This window comes from Kogia breviceps, chromosome 6, assembly GCF_026419965.1.
Source record: "Kogia breviceps isolate mKogBre1 chromosome 6, mKogBre1 haplotype 1, whole genome shotgun sequence".
NCBI classification, from domain to species: domain Eukaryota; kingdom Metazoa; phylum Chordata; class Mammalia; order Artiodactyla; family Physeteridae; genus Kogia; species Kogia breviceps.
Genome location: NC_081315.1, coordinates 142967023 through 142989461, shown reverse-complemented (window position 1 = coordinate 142989461; position 22439 = coordinate 142967023). Strand labels below are relative to the sequence as shown.

Below are 22439 nucleotides of genomic sequence, written 5' to 3'. Positions count from 1 at the left end.
TTCCGACGCCGGCTGGTCACGGACCAGCTATGTGCCTCGAAGGAACCCCTTCACTCCCGAGCCTCGCTTCCTCACCCCGCCAGGAGCAGGTGGGTCCTCCCCAGGGCAAGGACTGCCGACTCGTTCCTGAACATGCCGCCGCCCATGGAGGCGCTGGTCTCGAACGCGGCTCCCCTCCTTCATACCAGCCCACCACGTGAAGCAGGGCCCCACTATGCGACGGGCTACTTGACAGACCCTAACGTGGGGCCTGCTCCTGAGCTTCTGCTTGGACACAAAGTGTGTACGTCTGTGCAGGAGTCTCCCTCCTCCCTCACTTGAAGAATGTATTTTCAGAAATACTTTCTGAAAGAAGGTACTAAGAAATTCATGTGTATGGCTATTGACCGCCTGTTTTTAAAGTCCAACGCAATGCCCCAAATGAGCCGCCATGTTACCTAGGGCGACTTATTCTAAGTATCTTAGTGGAGGGAGAATGCATTCTTTTCCCCACTGAAGAGAATGATTAGGCAACGCTTGCTGCGTGAGGACACAGCACCCAGGGCACAACACACACAGGGGATACTTACAAGGCCGTGGTCCACTCGGAAAAACGCCATTTGACAGGGTTTATTCAAAAGATTAGAAAAAGCAATGAAGGCATCCGCAGTATCTAAGTTCAAGACCAACACGGCCGCTATGAAGGACATGCCCTGAACCTGAGAGAAGAGAAAGGGCCGTTAAACTTAAGAGCGGCGGCCGCCGCGGCCAGAGCAGCTCTTCCGTCTGATCGAAAGAGGAGCCCAAGCGCCCCCATGCTGGAAGCGCCCACGCTGTGCCCGCCCACCGCCACCCACCAGAGGCTGGACCGACCGCCTCACGGATCCCGACCTGCCCTGACTCGGAACCGGCGCCCTGGCGCGCCAGCCGCCTGTGTGCGCTCCTTCGCTCCCACCCCTAACACGTGGGAAACCATAACCGCCCGCCCGCCCCCCGCCCTGCATCTGACACGCTGCCCTGCAGAATGTACAGCTTCCTGGTGCCGCAGAAACGTACGTCTGAGCGAACACGTCACTCTGTCTAAAGCCACGCATGCACACGTCTGCTAAGCCACAGAAACGTCAGCAGCATAGCTTTAAAAACTGTTACTGCTAAAAGCTTTTCTGATTTAACGCTGAGAAAAAAAAAAAAAAATCACAGGCAAAAAATGAAAATCAAACCCAGTTAAAATGTAGTCAATGCCACAGAGGGGCCATGTCAGCTCAATTTCTCTACGAGGAAACCGAGGCAAGTCATTTACCGTGAGACTTTCCATACCCAATAACAAATGGCATTGAAGCCGACATCCGCAGCTACGGTGTGCCGGGCAACACTGTGACTTTCTCTCTAGAGGAGAACATTATAAAGTATTGGAAAAGTTCACTTACATAACCCACATCCGGTCGGTAACAAGTGTAAGCGCCCAAAATGCTGTGCAGCATGTCGTGGTACGGGCCACCCTACAGGGACCAACACACCAGAGACACGCGTCAGCCGTGTTAGTGCTTGGGTGAGGGATGTCGCCGCCACCAGGCACGCCTGCTATTTCCGAGCAGACCTCGCTGCCAAGCGTTATTTAGCAGCTCGGCGTGTATCGCGCGACTGGACAAACACTACCTAGCAACCCACAGCTGACCAGGTCACCTGCAGCTCCGCCTACAAAGCTGCACGGAGCTGGTGGGCCAGGTGTGAGCTCTGCGCTAGAACAACTCCCGCAGTTCGGCTGCTGCCGTGTTAACAGTCGTTCCCCGGCGAGTTCAGCAGGGGACCAGGTACGCAGGCTCTTCAGAGCCGGGGCGTGCCCACCGGCGCTGTGCGCCCTCAGCACGCCCCCCTCCTGACCACCCTTTCTGCCTCCTTTGCCCTAATGGCCACTGTCTGTGCTTCTTTTGTATTTTTCAGCATGGCAGGTACAGGAGACACACTCTAATTCTTAAGTCCTAACAGCTACCTTTTCATTCTAAGTATTCTCCAGCTCTCCCATCCCTCCAAGATTTCCATTTGTTCCTGTAACTTCTTCCAGAAATTTAAGTGTTGGAATTTCTTTTTCCTAACTGAGCACAGAGGTGCCTCGCACTGACGCTAACGTGTCTGTAGACACGGAGCTGACGGGCTCAGCCCGCATCACACGCTCACTGCGCACGTCTACCGCGTGGCTACACGAGGATGCCACGGCCCAGCCATCCCAGGCTGACGTATAAAAAGAAGAGGCACTTCTGAATCACAGAGGGACAGAAGCAAACAGCAATGGGAGGGTAAACAGACGACATCCAGGGCTGAGCGGGTGAGAGCAGGGGGGGCAGGAGGGACCCTGTGGTGGCATCAAATGTCCACCTGAGGACTAGTGTTGACTGGTCACCGAGTGAAGTCTGGTCTGAGGCCAAATGAGAGAAAAGCAAAGGCACTATACTGAACTTTCCTTAGAGCTAAATGTTCTTAACTTAAAAGATTTTCCACCACCCTTCTGATTATGTCCCTCTAACTTTGGTGCTGAATGGCCATTGTTTGGTGAAAATATGGTGCTAGTAGATGGCAGTTCCTCATTTGAATGTCCTTAACTTGCTTCGGACATTTCATAGTTTCCCCACACGCCCCCATTGTTTTTTTTAATGCTGCCCATTTATGAAATCTAGAACTTAGGGAACCACAGACTGAGAGACACACACCCGAAGGAACCCAGAGCAAAGAGAAAGGCCACTTGTCCCTAACGTCACCCGAAAGAGATCCCTAAAGCTCTCCTCCTCCTCTTCTGAACACGTCTTTCAGCACCAAGTTAATTACCCGGTGACTCTCAAAGTCAATGATGCCGAATCCCCAAGAGATGTTCCATGGAAAACATTCTGGGGCCTGGGGCCGGGGGAGGCTGGACCTCGGTGCCCACGGGGGGCAAGCACCCTCTCGGGTCCTGCCTCAGTCCTCTGACGGGCCTTGCTGGCTACACTCCAAGTGTGTCTCCAAGCTCGGCCCCTACACTCTCTTTGCTCCAGAGCAGGGACTGCCCTGCAGCTGGTTCCTACCTCAAATAGAGCAGCCAACGGTTACTAAGTAGGGTCCACGGAATCGAGCTGTATCTTCTCTGTTCATTCCTTCAGTGAGGTTCCCTCTCCCCAAAGAAGCTGGACACCCCCCGAACCATAAGCGATTTGATGCTTCCACTTGGGTCCTCCTTCTGCCTGGAATATCTTTCCCATTCTCTGGTCAGACTGTCCACTCAAAGCTAGTCCAACCACAGGCCAAGAGCCACTTCCCCAGCGCCAACATGTCCGACGCCTCAGCCCTGAGCTCTCCCGGCTGCCGGGTGCACTGCCAGGAGAGTGCCTGGGACACGCCACGCTTTTGAAAAGCCCGACTGTGTCTAAACTCGACACCTCCTGGCTCACTCTACGTGGTCGCTAACTGATCTGCTGCAATTTATTCCACTGTCCTTTACTGGTTACCTAGCGTGTACAAGGCGTGATGCTAGAAACAGGGGCGTGACAAAATCAGATTGGGTGTTCCCAAGTCATATTAAATATCTGTTGGAAAGGATCAGTTACCCTTATTTTTAAAAGTCTAAATGTATTAACAAAGGACCCTCCCTCCCAACAAAAATCCCTAGTACTTTTCAAACTTGATTACAAATACATGCAATTTAACACCGGTGAACTTTAGACAAAACACACTTAGAGCAACAAATCACTGCCACCACCTACTTGCTGGAAAATGCAGAGATTAGGGAACGTCCTGGAAATGTCCAGCTTAATTAGCTCCAGACTGGCTTCTCTGTCTGCTGCTGAAAAACCAGCATCTGTCAAAAGAGCAAGAGTCATCACACCTCGCAGAGGTGAGCCTGTGGAGTGACTGTGAGGCTGGGAACTTCTACAAGAAGGAAACGAGGGAAGCAAGTTCCTCGGAGGCACATGGGCCTAGTCACCTTGAACCAACAGGATCAACGGTTCGTAGGATTTCTTGTGTTAAGAGTAAAAATCTCCGAGCACCATCTCATGTTAGCCCATCATCAGACATTTTCTAGAGTCTGAAACCAAAATCTAATTCGAAATTACCTTTGATCAATGACTGTCGGTGGAAGTGAGGGCAAGTCAGGGAACAGCACAAACGAATTCCAGGCACAGAGAACACCGAAAGCATCATTATTTAACCCAGAACATCACTGGTATGAACGTAGAATACGTGTGAGTTACTGCAGTATGACACGCATGTGTACTATTCCTAACAAATAATTATGAATAACTTGCTTTACATTTTTAAAATTCCAATACCACATAGATGGTATTAAAAAAGAGCAGCAAAAAGGATACTACTTAACCAACAGAAGTAATCATAACCACTCTCGTGTGTCATAGAAAGTCCTAAAAGCATAATCTAGGAAATGTGCAGTGTGCTTGTCTCTTTGGAAGTAGCTCTGATGCTCCTTCATAAACCAGCACTCAAGCAGTCCTGGGTGCCAGGTGACCGTACGTCACGTGAGCAGTGAATAAAGGGAAAGACATTGTCATGACCAGCCCTCCAGCACGCTAGGACACCAGGAACTCTCAGGAACTAGGATAATCTTTCTTATAAAAGTTTTCTTCTTCAACCTGTTCGCTCCAAAAACTCCCTTTTCGGGGATCCCCTGGCGGTCCAGCACGTCCACTGCTGTGGCCAGGGTTCAATCCCTGGTCAGGGAACTAAGGTCCCGCAAGCCGCTCTGCGTGGCCAAACAGTAAAAATTTTTTTAAATCCCCTTTCCCGTGAAGCTTTTAGAAATTTGCACCGACCACGACTTCAGTTAAGTAAATCTTCCCTGTTATGTACTAAATAATGATACGCGTAACTGACCCAAGAAGCCCACCGGGGTTAGCGTCACGTATACCTTCATTCTCCACTTCAGAGCCTCCCGTGCTAAAGCACCGCCACCGCTCCTTGGCTCGGGCAAGACAGATGTCAAAGAGCTCTGGAAGAAAAGCCTTTGGGTGAGTGTCACGTGCACACGTGTCTCCTCAGAAACACCGGAGAAGACACTGCCGCCTCGTTCAAATATTTACAGTCCAACTACACGCCACAGGCTTATTACAGCTACTAAAACGATCCCCCCAACTTGGCCAGAAGGTACTTCTATTGTCTACAGACATCACCATATACAAAGAAATACATAAAATGCCTCCATGCCTGGTATTCACTCTGTTACACAACCCACCCATAAAGCTCTATTGTTCGGATGTGTTTGTGAGTCTATCGCCTTACTAGACTGTGAGCTCCTTGGGGTAAGACCATGAGGGTCTCTCATTCATGTCCGTATCCAGAGCAAATAGCTCTGGGATTGACACAGATCAATATAATCAATGAATATCTGACTGATGAAGAAGGGGAGAAACAAGCAGAAGACCCAGAACAAGCAGATAATCCGGTTTCAAATAAAGGTAAGATGGAACCGCTGCCCCCTGGCCCAGTCTTCCTGAACTTGCTGCCTGAAAGTGGGACAGGGGCGCAAGCAGCCCAGGCAGAAGTTTCAAAAACTAAGGATTCTTGGTGGCAGAGACGTATCAAGACAGGTCTCTCACAAGACAGCTTCCAAATCTCCTCCATATTCAGAACTTATCCTTTCGATAATTCTTCTCTTTGGGTAGTTTGGCAACAGTGAAATAACTCATGCTCACAAATCTCACTCTTATAGCCAGACCTCCAGGGGTACAGCCATGCCCCACTCCTCCTGCAAGACTGAACCCGCAGAGAGAGGCCTCCCAGGCCTCTGCGGCCCGCCCGTCCGTCCGGGCGCTTCCTGCTCCTCCGGCTCCCATGCTTCCCAGCCGTCGGTTGCAGTTATGACATACAACTCCATACTAACATCGTCACCTGGAAGGGCTGCCTGCGTCTTAACTCAAACGCTTATGGAACCGATCTGGGGGTGTGCTGAGCTGGAGGCCAGAGGGTCTGGGGAACTTCTGCCCACTCGTAGTTTCCAGGAGGTGGGCTTATTAGCTTTGCTCATTTTGGCAGGAGGTGGAGGAAACAACTGTGGGGTCCCTGACCACGGGGAACGACTTTCCAAGTGAGGCATCTGACAGTGAAAGCACAGATGCTGGCGGCCTCAGGGTAAAATGGGTCAAGGCGTCCGTTTCTAAAACACCCACATGGTTCTACTGGCGTGTGTCTGTGGGGGGAGAGGGAGTTAGCACAGTGAACACACCTTCTTTCCAGACGAAGCTTCAAAGTACAAGGCTGACCTCCCAAAGAGTGAAGTTTAACAGCACGATGAGGTTGACTTTTCAGTGAGTTTCCAACCGCACAGCCACAAAAAGAGCAAGACCCTGGGGCTTCCCTAGTCGCAACACAGGCTTCAGAGTCAGCCAGTGGCTGACCTTCTCAGTAGGGAAATAAGGTCAACGATACCTGCCCCTCAGACCACTGCCAAGGTTAACTAAGACGTGGGTCAAGCACCTAATCCGATGCCAGGCCTCAACGGCAGACTTGACTTCAAGATCACCCGTGTTGTCACGCTGGCTTGAATGCGCAGCAAAACTGAGGTTAAGGAGGACCCAATAAGGCGGCCCTCGTTCACTCGTTCACTCATTCATTCAGCAAACACTTCCTGAGGGCCTGGCGGCACAGAGAGCTGTGCTGGGCTCGGGAGACCGAGAGGAAAGCATGACAGGTGAGGCCACAGCTTCCCGAGCACCGGTTCTAGGTGGGCAACTGACATCAGGCAGCTAATCATACAGGAAAGACACAATTTAAATAAAACGAGCCAATAGCAAAAATTAGGCAAACTTTCAAGGCATGTGACTGATTAATTAGCCATTTAGCCTGATATACTATGATATGGTCTATGAAGGATTTTACCATTTAAATAAAATCAGTGCAGCCAACAGTGAGGACCAAAAGTTAAAGACACGCACACAGAGCACTCTGCGTTACATCCCACTGGGGTAGAGTTGTTGACACACTTTAGAAATTTTCAAGAACAGGGACTGAGATAAATGGTCATCCATTTCTCCACACAGCTACTTCCAGGGAAGCTGCTGAAAAACCACTTCCACAAGTTAAATGCTATACATCTTCTCACGTACAGATGTTAAGTTTGGGGCGGGTATGGATTAGCCAAAAAAATGGAACTTCGAGGAGATCACAATGAAAGGAAACCAGTCCCCATTCACCCAACCAGCTGTCGTTACTCAAGATGGAGCACACCGCCGGCCAAGGCTACCATCGCACGTGGTGAGATCAACACCTGACAAGATAAAAATTCCAATAACGACACGAGCCCGAGCCACACAGAGAAGGTACGGATCAATCTATTTTAAACCCGAGGGCCTTCAACAGGGTAAAAACTGCCACCACCAGCTCCAGAGCTGGGCACTAAATACAAAGAAGACAAGGAAGGAGTTCTTGTCCTGAGCAGCGGAGACTGCAGACAGGGAGGAAAAGGGAAAAAGGAAGGATCACCATTTCTTCAGCACTTAAGTCTATGAGCTCCGGGCGTCAGTTTCACTCTGGGTCACAGCCTGCGGAGCGCTGGGCAGAGAGGGGGGTGAACCAGTGAACACACCGGTGGAGGAGAAGCACGCCCAAACTGTACGAGCGCGTACGGCGGGACAAACGGCCCTAAGAAAGGAGGGTGCAGAGGTCACCTCCCTCTGGACTCAAGCTACTAGACCCTCAAGGACCCAGTCCTAGCACAGTATGATGTCCCCTCTAAGGTGCTGACGTATAAGATGCCTGGGGGAAAAAAAAAGTCACAAAAAACCAGAAGTACCCCAGATACAGCACCTCCACAGAAAGAAACATCCTTCCCTTCCACTTTCACATCCCCATCAGGGCTCGCTTTCTGCAGGACTCTGAGAAGAGATCCGAACGTGGCCCGGCCCACTAAAGCTTTGAGCCCCATGCACGCACCCCCCATGGACTCAGGGAAGATGGCAGCTATCAGGAAGAAGGCGGGCGTCTGCTCTGAGCTGACACCACATAACTGTAGCACCCAGGAGTGAGCCCCGGTTCCCCACCGGCTCCGCTCCTGGAAGATACACTCACCTGGCCTCTCGGAAGACACAGCGGCGTGGCGATGGCTGCCTTTCTTCCTAACGGGGCAAGTGGGACAGGAGAAGCCACAGGACCCAGGGTGCATTCCCCAGGCCTAGGACCATGCAAGCCACTCACCATGGGTGATGTTTAACTCGTTGCCAATGGCTAAGCTCCAGACTTTGCCTCTCACACTGGGAGGGATCCCCTGCCACCATAGATCTCGAACTTTTCTAGAGCACCACCTGGACAAAAACGGAAGCATGAGTTTATGGGTTTGTTCCCAGTGACAAAATGTTTGTCTCCCCACGGGCTTAACCCCAAACCGCAAAAGCGGGGGAGGCACAGTCGTTAGGTCACAGCCCCTGGCCTCGGGGAGCTTACAGTCCGCCGTTCCAAACAGGCAGGCCGGGAGGTCGACGACTGCCTTCCGGTGGGTTCCTGCTGTGCCCGGGGTGCCAGAGGCACCGCACACGCAGAGGGGGGCGCCACAAGCCAGGGGAGCCCAGAGCGCTATTCTGGAGCCAGATTCTCAGTGCCCGGTAGCCGTCGAAGCAGAGGGAGCGTGGGAAGGACGTTCTGAGCAGAAAGCTCGGCGACGAGAAAGCACCCGGCCTGCTCCAGGGACGGCGGGCAGCCGGGCACGGTGCGGGGAGCCAGGGGGCGCCGCCGCAGAGCTGCCGGCGGAGGGCGGACCCCAGGGGGCCTCGAGAAGGGAGCCCGAGAGCACAGCCGCCAGCCTCCGCACAGCTGCACACACGCAGCTGAAGCGCTCAGGCAAGGCAGCTCTAACGGCAGGACAGCTCTGCTAACTCGGGACGTTCGGAACTGCAGAGTCGCTGAGGTCTGCTGGTCACAACGCACACACGCCGCTAACGGACCGGGACGGACATAAAGGGGCCGAAGACTCCCAACGCGGTGCTGCTCGGCACAGCACGGAGGGGAGAGCACGGGCTGACGCTGCAGAAACTAGGGCTGCGGCCCCGTAACACCCTCACCGGGGGCACCCGGAGCAAACTCCTTCTCCTCTCTCACCCACTATCGTTCTCCCTAAGCCAAGATGACGGAACCTTCCCCCTGACCCCAAAGGGCTGCTGTGACGATCAAGTGGGACAAATCGGAAGGGCGCCCGGCACCCAGCTGGTGGCCATTAAGTGGCAGTTCCTGTGTGAATGCCACGCGTCTGGACCACGTCACGCACCAGTCAGTGTAGGGCGGGCCAGGGCTCTGCAGCCACACGGGGAGTCAGTCCAAGGGTTCTGAGGACCTTCACTCTTGCTACCGGGCCCCATTTGAGAAACAGTGTTCCCTGACCACGTCCAGCCCATTAAAGACACTGCCCAGAAAAGCGGGCTCTGGGCACAGCTTGTGTTCCCCGTGCAGAGCCTCAACAGGGCAATCCCCGCTCCCCCCGGACCCCATCTCCATAGTGGGAGTGAGTGACACCCAGGTAAGTGCCAGAAGCAAGTCCCCAACAACCTGACACGCGGTTCAGGTTGGAAGAGAAAAAGGGAAATCGGCGTCCAAGTTCCCCCAGCTCCTGCTGATAGGGGGAGGCCCAAAAGGAGCCACCAGCTTCTGTGCACGGCTCCAGGGCTGCTGTCCAGACACCGGCCCCTAACCATTCGGACCATCCGACCACGCAGGAGGAGAGACCCACAGCTGTCCCTCAGACGCAAAGGAGACAACGGTGCTGGACTCGACTGCATACCGGCCACTGGGGGCTGTCACCAAAGCACACCTGGCACCCCTCCTCAGACAGGACAACAGAAACTTGAGCAGACTGATGCAGTGTACCCAGCGGGGTCCTCTGCAAGCACCTGGAGCCAGGGCGAGGGCAGGAAAGGCTTCTCCAAGGAAGACTGAGCTTTAAAGAACAAAGTGTTAACCGGATGAGGAGATACAGGGCAAGAGCACTCGATGCAGAGGGGATGGAACGTGCAAAGGCCCTGAGGCTCCCTAAGGAAAGGGCACTGTCCAAGCAAAGGAGAGATGAAAGGTGAGACTACAGGGAAAGGGACGTCCTGTCCCACGAAGGGTCCTGTCGGCTAAGCTAAGCAATTCCAATTTTACACTGAGAGTCATAGGAAGTTACTGAAATGTAAAGCATGGAAGTGACACAGATTCGTGCCTTAGAAGATCCCTCTGGCTGCTGAGCAGAAGACAGCTGGAAGGGGTGGGAGGGGAGCTGTCACAGTACCAGGTGAGAAACGACAAAGGGCTGAACCAAGGCAGGGGAAGGAGACTCCGTGCAACTTAAACTTATCAGATATAATTTCATCAGGGGCTGTGAGAGGAGCTACAATTAATACAGCTGCTTCCCAAGAGTTCTGCAAAGAAATGTAGAGTCTAGAGAGCTTACATTGTTTCCCAGTTAGGCAAAATCTCATTATTCCAAGTGAGGACAGCATTTCCAATACTTTCTTCTAATCTGCATCTTTCTTCCAGCTGCTTTTTCCTCCTCTGGGCTTCTTTCAGCTCTAGAAATCACAGTCAAAAGAAGGAAACATCTATGAACTGATATCCACTGATTTCAAGCCAGGTGACTTTCCTCAAAGAGCCAGGCTGCAAAAACACCAGGAAGAGGGCAATGAAGTAGAGCACTGAGACCTGACCTTCCAAGACTCATTTCACACCTTACAGAGTTTAGAAAGCTGAGGCGTTATCCATCTTTTAGTAAGCTTTTTTGTAACATACATACCGTATAACATATACACAGAAAAGTATACAAATAAGAACCTGACGAAATTATCACAAAAGAGACAAACCCATGAAACTACAGCCCCAGACAAACGACCGAACAGGAACAGACACCAGAAGCCTCTCTGTGCTCCCCTCACCCTTCCCAATGGAACCTGCAACTTCACTTCTCACAGCTTAAGAATAACTCTTAGGGTATAACAGCAACTCTGAGAAACACCATGCGTTTTCATTTATATATACTTTTTTGTGGTAAAATACACCAGACATAAAATGTACCATTTTAAGTGTACACCCCGTGGCCTGAAGTACATTCACATTGTCACGCAACCACCACCACTGCCCGTCTCCAGCACTTTTTCATCTTCCCGAAGTGGAACTCTCTCCCCACGAAACACTAACTTCCCACCCCCCCAACACACACCCCCTGCCCTGCTCCCCAGCCCCTGGCAACCTCCATTCTACTTTCTGTCTCTATGAATCTGACTAGTCTAGATACCTCATGTAAGTGGAAGCATACAGCATTTGTCCTTTTGTGTCTGGCATATATCACTTAGAATAATGTCTTCAAGCTTCATGTTAAGTGTGTGTCAGAATTTCGTTCCTTTTTAAGGCTGAATAATATTCCACTGTACAGACAGACCACGTTTTATTATACATACTTTTTAAACGTCTAAGAATCATGGGGTTTTTAGGTGTCACAAGGCACTTTATCAAATCCCACCACATCTTCTTGTAAATAAGGAAAACTGAGCCCACAGACAGAAAGAGATCTGCCTCTCCAGCATCACTGGCTAAAGCTTTCTCCAGCCTAGCACTTTTATCCTACACAGTCTCTTCCCTTGTGTGAATTCAAAGTGTTGTTACCTTGAATGAAGCAACCAGGAACAAACAGTTAGTAGAAACATACATTTTCGATGAAAAATTATAAATCTCAAAATATTAAATAAAGCATGCACCAAAGTTCAGGTTCTACAACTCCAAAAGGTAAAGAGAAAATACCCATAAAGACACAAAATCTTGCGCTGACTTACATAACCGAACACGTGTGAATTCCATTACCTCGTTTTTTGGCCTGAACCACCATTTCTTCATACTGTTGCCTGTGTTTCTGAGCTTCTTCAGCTGGCTTCGCCGGGAGATTTCTTGACAGAAAATAAATGATTTTTCACCATTTTAAATATTAAATAAGAGAAACTTGAAGCATCATTTACTAAAAAATGAAAAGCTCAAAGACCAAAACCACATTTGTTAGATGATAAAGATGCAGCTCTTTCATAAACTAAAAGTATTTTTTTTACAAAAGTATTAAAATAAGCTCATTTTTAAAAACCTGAAGTCCAAAGATTAGCACAAAGAAGAAAATAGCAATTAACCGTTAACTCCAATAGAGACAAACACTTAATCTTTGGGTGTTTTTCTTTTTTTCCACCCCAGTCTCCAAAGAAACTTTGATTTGATCACACTGCACGAATACAATAATTGTCAACAGTTACCCTTGAAGCACAGTACCCTAATGGCATATGTTATTGATACGTGTACGTATGAATATATTCCCTGGCCATTTTTTTTAATAAGTGTGTAAGTTTCATACTAGCTATGTGGTTCATCTCATTTATACACACACACACAACACACACACACAGATTCATACAATAGTTCTAAACAACTAAATATGGTATACCACTCTGAATCCTGGTTAAAAAAATAAAACACACGTTCTCTTTCAGAAACGTGCTGGTGAACCTGCTGGCCCTTGAAAACTGGGAGGGCGGCAACGTCTGGCTGTCTGTGCATATCACAGTGTTTCTGCTGCAGGAGGACAGGGCACGATCTCCCACAGCTCATGTTTTAGACAGCGTTACAAGGACTGACCCTCACAGTGCGGCAGCTTCCACCAATAATCTCTACCTACCTTCTGAATCCTCCATTTCAGGTTTCTCTCCCCATCTACCCACACATCCACAACGTCCAAGGACCAAAGATTAACATCAGAAGACACATTTCTTCATCAATTTTAAATGTCAGCGTTGGCAGGGACCTTGGGGATTCTAGCCCAATGTTTTACAATCTCTCTTTTTCTTAAACGCCGTGGAATCTTTCTATTCAGATACAGTGTTCTATGGAAACTCGATGCTCAAAGAGAGATAAGCTATGGCCTGGCCTGGTACGGTGGAGCAATCCCTTTCCCTCACTAAGGTCTCCAAACACGGTCTACAAGCCCGTCATCAAAACCCGTCTCTCCTCGTCAGATGGACGGGAACCAGAGGCCCAGAAGGGAAGGGACCTTGCGGGGATCACCCAGCCTGTTTTCTGCAGATCCCAAAGAACCAGGAGGCTAGGCCAGGCATTGTTCTACAATACTGGGGTGCCGCCAAAACACCCACTTTAGAGTATACTTCCTGGTGTTTCTTACCGTTACAAGCCAGTCTATAATTAATAACAGCTATTTAAGCATTTGGAAATGCTAAATTGAAGTAAAAAGTCACCTGAGTGGAAAATCCTGACCGAACCTTCTACGTTAAATGGAAGTGTTCCAAATTAGCCACGCTATCATATAGAATACACATTAGCAGAGGGAACGAAGAGGGGCCCCGCATTTTCAGTAGGTGACGTGCTAATTTTTCTCCCCCTTTTCTAATGAAAAGGTGACTAGCAAATGTACTTATCCCTGAAAACAAACTCTCCACAGACTCTTCTTCAGACTCACGCTGGTCTGTCTTCCAGGATGAGTGCGGTGGTGGAAAGAGGCTCAAAGTCAAGGTGCTTCCTCACATTCTGCTTTGGAGAGGGTGGCCTGCTAGGTCGTCCAGCCTTGTCTTCATATTCCTAGGACAAAGAAACCAGGGATAACTCCAGGCCCGGCCAATTCTGATATTACGAAGCCGTTTTCAAAGTAAGAAAGGTGTTGTGTTATGAAGTCCTTTAAGTCGATTTTGAGGAAGATGCACTGAAAATATTTCTTGCTCTTTAGAAGGAAAAACTGCCCATGAAAGGGGTTCAGCTCTGCAGTTCAGGCCATCACTTTATGGGGACTGTGGGCTTCCCATACTGGTAGGGAAGTCACTAAGGATCTCATCACCCCAGCTGCTCCTCTAAGGGCCCGCAAACATCGACTCAGGTCTCCTAGGCTTCTTCTGGGTAAGAGGTGTGTATTCTGTCTTCCGGACGCCGTAAATTTGAACTGATTATTGCAGCGGCCACAGGGAAGCTCAGAGTCAGAGTGACAGACAATTCTAGCATTCATCTGACCCCCACCCCTGGCTTCATCTCCCACTCCCACCCTAAATTTCTAATGCATTTCCTTTTACCCCACAGCATTTTATCTATTTTTGTTTGTCTTTCAAACCTTTCCTGAAATGAGGACGGGTTTAAAAATTTAAAATCTTTTGCTTAAAGATGATTAAAGAAGCTATCTCATTTTCTTAAAGCAAGAAACGTCAAGAAAGGAATTCTTTAACATCTTTGTGTGAAGCCGTCACTGCAAGCTGTTACACGACGAATGACTGTGCCATGCCCTGGAAATCTACGAGCGGCCTCCACACTTCCAGGTCACTAATTCGTCCTATGAACTGCAACCACAAAACCTCAGTCACACCTGGTGACCCACATTCCAAACACCCAACCAGCAGAGTTCAGGAAAGCCCAGTGATTTGTGCCAGAGTGCAGTTTCTGGAACTGTGCGTGGGTACGCCTGCCTGTGCATGTGTACCCTTAGCCCTCTGCAAAAATAAAAAACCAGTATTTTCTTGTTGCCTATTAGAGCCAAGGCTCTCAGGACCCTCCCTTAAGGGAAGGCAACCCAACTGGGAAGACAGGACAAACAACCGAGTAGTTTGAACTAAGATTTAACGATAGAAGCAGTATCAGGAGTGGAAAGTGATGAATTGCTAAATGAATTTTATTAACACTAGTTGTCAAGTGGGGTGCTACTAGTAAAATTATTTGGCAAGCAATTATTCTCTCAGCCAGAAAAGCCTATGGAGGCTTCTAAAAAGTTAAAAGAAAACATTTTTTCCTCAAAACCCACAGGCTATGAGAAGGGCGTGCACCAAGAAGCAGGTGGGTGGGGCAGTTTCTGTACCTCTGGGTGTACAAGGTTAGATGTCTTAACATTGTTTACCCCGGTGTAAAATGGCTCCATTAAAATCTAAAAGGACCTCCACTCACCCAAAGCTAAGAAAATGGGCTCAGTTTTTCATCCACTAAACATCAGAGCATCTCCGCGTGCCAAGCACTCAGCTGCAACTTCACATGGTGCTAAACAGCCGTCAGAAGTATCACACGTACCACCCAATGTAAAATCTTGTATTTTATAGGGGATCTACCAAAAGTTGTGCGCTGAGAAAGATCCTGAGGCACGCTGCATATTAACAAGAATTGTTAGCCAACGCCCTGTAAGGTGCTACTTATTTGCTGATGCTGGTCTAGTGAGCTATATGCCAAGCCAAAGATGCTGAGCCCCGAAGTCAGATGCCCCAGCACGTGGATGCCCACTTCCACTTGCTTTGTGTGCTTTACACGCATAGTTTAACTTTATCTCCATAACGATCTCTATGGCAAGTGTCACCACATTTTCCAGGTAGGGCCAATGAGGTTCAGAGTGAAGTGACTTGCCCCCAAGTCCACAGCCAGCAAGGAGCTGGGCCTGCAGGACTCCGCACTCGGCCACTCTGCGCAGGCCCAACCTCTCCTGTGCGGATACTCAACAAACAGGCGTGCAGTTCTGGAGGCGACGGGCCGGCTCCTACTCGAGTGAAGTGTGGTCTTTGGGGCCAGACAGGCCTGGGAGCAAATTCAGATCCACCAGGAACCAGCTGCGACCCCCGGCAAAGCACAGCTTAGAATCCCTGCACCTCATTTCCACATCTGCAAAAAGGGAAACAGCACCTAGCAGAGAGGACTGTCTGAGGAGTGGGGAGAGGCTTGTGAAGCGGTCAGCACAAGCCTCTCGGTGCAGGGGAAGTGCTCCATAAAGGCTGCTGGCCCTGGCTGCTGTCTGCCATGACCTTTTTGCTCCTCGGGCCTGAAACTGTATAAGGCAGAAAAAATGCTCTATGGCCAAGCAACGATCAAGGAGCCCTGCAAAGTCTGCAAAGGGCACAGATATGAAGACGCACTGTAAGGTTCATTAAGTGCCCTGATTTGTGATTTTTTAAAAAATCAGTCTCTTCAGTTAGCGCTCGGAGGCTCCGTCACGAACGGTAACGAGCAGCACAGTCGCAACGGGCCAAGCACTTTCCAAGGGCTTTACACACACGGAATTGGCTCAACTTCTCCTTCACACTGGCCCCCCACGACCCCGAGAGAGGAGCTGGAGCTGGCATTAAGGTGGAGGCCCGGCTGGGGCTGGAGGAGCTGGGCCAGAGCCAAGCACCCTGGCTCTGCCCCCCGCCCTGCTCACCGCAGACTGCCCACTCCCTAGAAGGCACGATCCAGTTTAATCGTTTATATTCAGTCTAAATAAAGCTTTCAACCAGGACACAAACCCGTAATAGTGAATGAAGTGCAGATGCAAGGCAAATACTTACGTTGTTTTTTTTTTTTTTTTTTTTGCGGTATGTGGGCCTCTCACTGCTGTGGCCTCTCCCGTTGCGGAGCGCAGGCTCCGGACGCGCAGGCCCCGCGGCCACGGCTCACGGGCCCAGCCGCTCCGCGGCACGTGGGATCTTCCCGGACCGGGGCACGAACCCGCGTCCCCCGCATCGGCAGGCGGACTCCCAACCACTGCGCCACCAGGGAAGCCCCAATACTTATGTTTTAATCACACAGAGCCCTGCACAATTAAAAAAAAAAAGGAGGCCCGGCCTGTCCATACTTGAAATCCCAGGGGAAGCCTTTTCAACATTCTAAGTGGGACTTCAGAATACGAGTGGCCCTGGAAATTGTTCACGGATCCTACTCCAAATGGAGCTCTCACACTGCTACCTAGAGGGGTGGACCGCAAGCTCATCTTCCAAGCCAGACCAACCAAGTCCAGGAACCAGAAAGAGGACGATTCGCTCTCGGGACAAACGACTTTCAGCTGTGAGTCATCAACGCTGAGGGCGGCATGTGATACGGCCAAAGAGCTGGGGCTTCGGAAGCGAAACGACTGAGCTCTAAGTCCCGGCTCTGATCTGGGGCAAACCATCTTGCTTCCCTCCCGGCCATGAAACGGTAGCAGCGTCACAGGAAGACTCCGGTGATGATGAGGTCACGAGACATACATGCAGCGGCTGCCCACGAAGTATGAGCCCTTTCCGCGTGCCAGGCAAATGGTGGGGTCGGCCCGGCCTCGGTGCAACTCATCCTTCCAAGGTTTCCTCTCCCCGTGGGGCCCTTACGGGATCCAGTTGAAGTCTCTTGGTTTAAACCAAGTAACAATGCCATTCATTGCTGGGCTCACCAGAAGTCCTACAGGCTAAGCAGTATAAACCATCCATTCGAGGAACTGCTACAGATTCCAACACCCTGCATGACCCTAGAGGGAACTTAGAACAGGGCTCTGCAAAGTTCTAGTGGCAGATCAGTTTTACTGGTCACGACAGTGTTTTTTTAAAATCAAACAATACAAAAATAGGGCTTCCCTGGTGGCGCAGTGGTTGAGAGTCTGCCTGCCGATGCAGGGGACGCGGGTTCGTGCCCCGGTCCGGGAAGATCCCACATGCCCTGGAGCGGCTGGGCCCGTGAGCCATGGCCGCTGAGCCTGCGCATCCGGAGCCTGTGCTCCGCAACGGGAGAGGCCACAACAGTGAGAGGCCCGCGTACCGCAAAAAAAAAAAAAAAAAAAAATACAGCATGCACATAGTAAGGACAGTCTGTCTCAGTTCTACACCTACTTACAGCTATGCCTTCATGAGAGAACTGAGTCTCAACCTAAATTTTCTAACCCGGGGATGGGGGTGGGGTGTTGTGTCAGAATAAAAAGCTTACAAGTCACTAATTTAGAAGAGGTCACGGTCCCCGCCCAGAGTGGTGTGTGCCTTGTATCCTGCTGGGAAGGCAAGACCAACACAAGAGAGACAGCGGCAAACAGAGCCTACTGCACCCAACGGGGGCCTGAGTGTGGGGTGTGGTCTGATAATGCAGCAAAGGTCCAGGAAAAAGCAGGAAGCCAGGGCAGCTGAGCAGAGCCTCAACTCCACACGGGGGCCGGGAGCTCATTTGTGAAGGGGCCGCATGGGGCCCGGCACTTTAGGAGACCAGCAGACCCCACCTTGAAGGGCTCCCTCACTCTAGCAGGCGCAGTACGATGCCAGCAGAGGCTATGAAACCAGAGCAGACGATAAATAAAAACGTGGGAGCCCCAAGGACAGGACGCCTCTGGCTGGAGAGGATCAAAGAAAACAGCTGGTAAAGGACGCGGTCTCAGTGGACAAAGGACAGGGGAGAGCCGGGCTGGAAGCCGAGACGGAGGGGCATCCCTGCAGCACGAGCAGCAGCCAGGAGACGACGGCGAACAGGCTTCTCTGCGGGGGAGCGTGAACACTTCACGCGGGGAACGACGCCGAGTCAAAGTTCTGCTCTAGACTTCACGGTCTCAGCAGGCTGCCCAGAGCTGACGGGACAAGCCAAGGCCAAGCGCGCGCGAGAGAAAGTAACAGCTAGACTGGGTGTAGAGCCAGGACGTAAACAGTGTGAGGTGTGATGAGCCCGTGAGATACATCCAACGGCAAGGTCTAGATCACTGCATGGTCTGAACAGTGCCGGAGATCAGGACAGGGCGGCAGACGCCTAAACCAAGTGTATCATCTGCCAGTTGAAGAAGAAAAGAAAAAAAAGTCTACCTCGACAGACATTTGGGTAAGAGTGAAAAGATCAAGATTCTCAAACAGTGAAAAGAAGGTATTCCTGGTAGGATGACAAGAGGGGTGTCACTGCTACCTACAGAGCTGGAAGAGTGCTGTAAAAGACAGCCAGCTACGCCCAAATGTGGGAACAGAAGCCCCCTGGCTTCCTGGAAATCTATGTTAGCTACAAGGAGCGAGGGTCATCAGTTAAAACCTGTGCTTAAGCCTTGGACTCAAATGGTTACAGCATCAAGATTAGCCTTTTAAAATAACCAGGGGGTTTTAGAGGTACGTCTGGAATAAAGCATAGCAGGTCACCACGTGGCACCTATGAACAGACTGACGTGAACCAACGTGAGGGACAGACAGCACAGCAGCCCTGTGGGAACCGGCCGAGGACCCCGCAGGGGAAGCACCGGGAACTGGTGGCAGGCCTGGGTCTGAACCATCACCTCCAGATCATCACCACCAGCAGCGTGCCCTTGGGCGTGTTCCTTCACCCCTCCAAGCCTGCCTCCCCACCTATTACATGAGAATGAATTAACATTCTCACATGTGTGAGGCATGTGTCTCATTAAGACACATGGCCGCAGCAGGTGCCCCCAAATGACAGGGAGTATTGCTGTCATTATTTTGGTACAAAATTACTTTTCACAACATTTCCCGCTAAGAGCAGTGCTTAATAAGGTTGTGGTGAAGAGTAGATGAAAGTAAAGAGCCCAGGACACGGCAGCTGGCTTCACACTTTGCCATTTATAACAAGCAACTTTTGGGGGGAGAGAGGTGTTGTCTCACAATCTGGGACGAGATCTGTTCTATTTTGCCATTTTTAGTGGGTAACAGTGGCCTGAACAGGTCTTACAAATGCTGGGACTTCCAAAACGACAGTCCCGGTGACCAATGAGGCTGACCTCACAGCAAGAAGGACCCTCCGGAATCCTCTGAAGGGCTCCTCATACTTCAACTCTTTTCTCTCCTTACCACAGTTTTTTTCCCAGAAAGCATCCTCTAGGTTACCAGAAATGTTGGCATTTGGGACAGCAGCCCTCAGGAGGCCTTTCTAATTGTCATGTTCCTTACAAAACATGTAGAACCCAGAAGTTCATCTGTGGACTAGTGAATGAAATACGTGTTAAAACTGAACTGCGGGTTTTGACAACCTTGGTTACTGCTGCGATCTCACCATCTTACTCGGACCCTGAGCAAACGGGGTACAGCCTGAGCTCCGTACAAAGGCTTCGCTTGCCCCCAGGATCACGGGCAATGAAAATGCCATTCAGGCCTCTAAGAGGGGTGCCTGGCCTGGCCTGACCTCAGTCTGAACACACGGTGCGATCCCCCTCTGGGTGGTAAGAACTAGGACGCGCTGGCTCGCTCTCTTACAGTCCCCCACTGTCCCCATTAAAACTCAACCCTGTGAGGAAATTACATGGAATCACAGACAAAGAATGGCACAGGGGAGGAAGGCGCATCACCGCGGCCACATGCAAGCTTCAGCTCGTTGGAACAGATGCGTGTAACACACACACATGCACACTGGCGCACCCACGCTGGGGCCTCCGGCCAGTGACGGGCGGACAGACCCCCGGAGGGGTGCGGGCGGGGCCCCGGCCCCACTCACCATGAACGCCGCGGGGCTCAGAGGCGCGCGGCCGGCGGCTCCATGCCCGAGCGAGCGGGCGAACGAGCGAGCAAGCGGGGCTCCGCGGCGGGACCTCGGGCGGCGGCTCCGGCGGCCGGGCGGGGGCGGCAGGCCGCTCAATCGCGCGCAGATGCCGCGCAGCCGATCCGCGGCTCGGTTTCGGCGCATCAGGCCTGGCTCGCCGGGACCCTGGGCGCCGGGCGGGGCTAGGGGAGGACCCGGCCCCCCAAGTCCCGCGGGGGGTACGTCCTCTGGCCGCCCAGGTAGGGAAGGTCGCGCGGCGCCCTCCAGACACCGGACGTGCCCACGCAGGCGGGGAGTCCAGACGCGGGATGTCCGCCCGCGGTACAAACCGGGCCTAAATGCTCGCGCTAAGCGAGTTAGGCTGCGTCCTCAGCACACAAATACCACGCTGGAAAACGTACACTCCAAAAAGGAAGCGGTGACACGCCAAACCACGTTCGCCAAAGCTCTGCTTTGTGAGATTTTTTTAAAATGACACATGTACACTACCAGAAGGAACTACATAAAAATAGTAACACTAGTAACCTCTGGGTAGTGGCGTGATGATGAGCCATTTTATTCTCTTCTTTATACTCTACTGCGGTTCAAATGTTTTCCACAGTAAGATCAGTTCCATCAAAGCGTCCGGGCGCACACAGAAACACATAATGATGGAAATCTGACTAGTGATTGCTTCTGGGGGGTTGACTGGGAAGGGGCAGAACGTATCCCCAGAGGGGTGACAGAAGTATTATCTTGATAAGCATTCCTCAAAACGAACTGAATAGTACACTTCGGATGACAGCATTGCACTGTTTGGAGATCATACCTCAATGTCTTAAGTCTTTAAAAATCTGCATAAGGTCAAAATTATTTCTGGTCAGCCCATGGGTCCAATGTCCAAGTGCGGAACCAACTGGGTCTGAGACAACACAGACTCTCCTTCCGGAAGGAAACTCACAAGTCCCCAGACCATGGTACCACGCTCTCCGCAGCTGATTTTCTAGATAATAGCATTACCAAGTTGCCACCAGAAACTTCTTCCCTCAGAAGGAGCCTACAATGTCCATCAAACTATAATCGAAAAGACAGACAGTGACAAGTGATGGCGAGAACGTGGAGGATCTGGAATTTTCATAAGCCACTGGTAGTTGCAGCCATTTTCGAAAACAATCTGGCAGTTTCTTACATAGTTCAATGTACACCTACCACACTCCTAGGAACCTACCCAAGAGAAATAAAAAATACATCCACAAAAAGACTTGCATGCAAATGTTCACAGCAGCATTATTCGTAGGAGCCCAACACCAGAAAAAATTCCAAAAACCCATTAAGTGAGGAATGGATAGACAGCACTGATGCAACAATGAAAAGGGCACTGACACACGCTACCACAAGGACACCACATGGGTGAGCCTCCGGGACGTTGTGCTTAGTGAAAAGATGCCAGACAAAAGGTAATGTGCATGATTCCATTTATATGAAATTTCTTTCTCTAGAGAGAAAGCAAATTGACGTTTGCTTGGAGCTGGAGGCGGAAGCGGAGATCCACTGCAAACAGGCGTGAGGGGACTTTGTCAAGGGGTGAAAATATTCTAAAACCGAATTGCAGTGACAGTTGCATAGCTGCATAAGTTTATTAAAAGTCATGAACATGTACAATGAGTGAATTTTATGGTATAAAAATTATACCACAATAAAGCCATTTTTTAAAAGTAATAGGAGGATACAACTGGAGAGGCTGATTCTGGCTGGAACGATTAGGGAAAGCCTTGTTTTAAAAAAATTATTCAAAATTTGGAAATAAGACAGAAGCATGGGGGAGAGGTGCCTTTTTCCATTTATACCTGGGCGTTTTTAATATGCCTGCCTGAGGTTTATTTAATTCTCTAGGAGAATGTGCTTGTGCTACTTACTACTCTATTAGAGCCCAGACACTGCGAAATGACATATTAACTTGTGGATTTATGTCCAATAAAATAGATAACTCTGAAGATGATGTTTTCTTAAATCTAATGTAGCAATCTTATTCTAACTTTTGGTTTTATGTCTATAAATACCTAGTTCCTCAAATGCCTTTGGAATCAATTTTACCATCTTACTGGTTCATTTAACTGATTTAATGCATCTCTTCAATGTGTTAAATGAACCTTTAACCCATGATCATTCAAAAAAAAAAAAAAAGGTAAATGTCATGAAAGAATGGTAGAGTAACTGTTTTCTATTAAGAGAATAAAGTGACAAATAACTAAAGGCAATACACAAACCTGATTGGAGGCTGGTTCATAAAGAACAGTTTGGTGTAACTA

General features: G+C 50.3%; 1 protein-coding gene across 12 annotated transcripts in view; it reads right to left on the bottom strand.

Annotated features, from left to right (window-relative positions):
* TBC1D14 (TBC1 domain family member 14) overlaps positions 1-22439 on the bottom strand; it is a 103244-nt gene that overhangs the window by 18773 nt on the left and 62032 nt on the right. For 6 of the 12 annotated variants that reach the window (XM_067036723.1, XM_059066206.2, XM_067036721.1 and 3 more), the window contains 8 exons: positions 13424-13542; positions 11776-11858; positions 10376-10493; positions 8152-8258; positions 4871-4951; positions 3711-3805; positions 1407-1478; positions 570-698 (listed from right to left, as the gene is read on the bottom strand). In XM_067036723.1, coding sequence (XP_066892824.1) covers positions 570-698; positions 1407-1478; positions 3711-3805; positions 4871-4951; positions 8152-8258; positions 10376-10493; positions 11776-11858; positions 13424-13542 — 804 coding nt within the window. Of the gene's footprint in view, positions 1-569; positions 699-1296; positions 1366-1406; positions 1479-3710; positions 3806-4870; positions 4952-8151; positions 8259-10375; positions 10494-11775; positions 11859-13423; positions 13543-20106; positions 20543-22439 lie in introns of those variants that run through there. The other 6 variants (XM_067036728.1, XM_067036727.1, XM_067036729.1 and 3 more) reach the window with 3 other exon arrangements.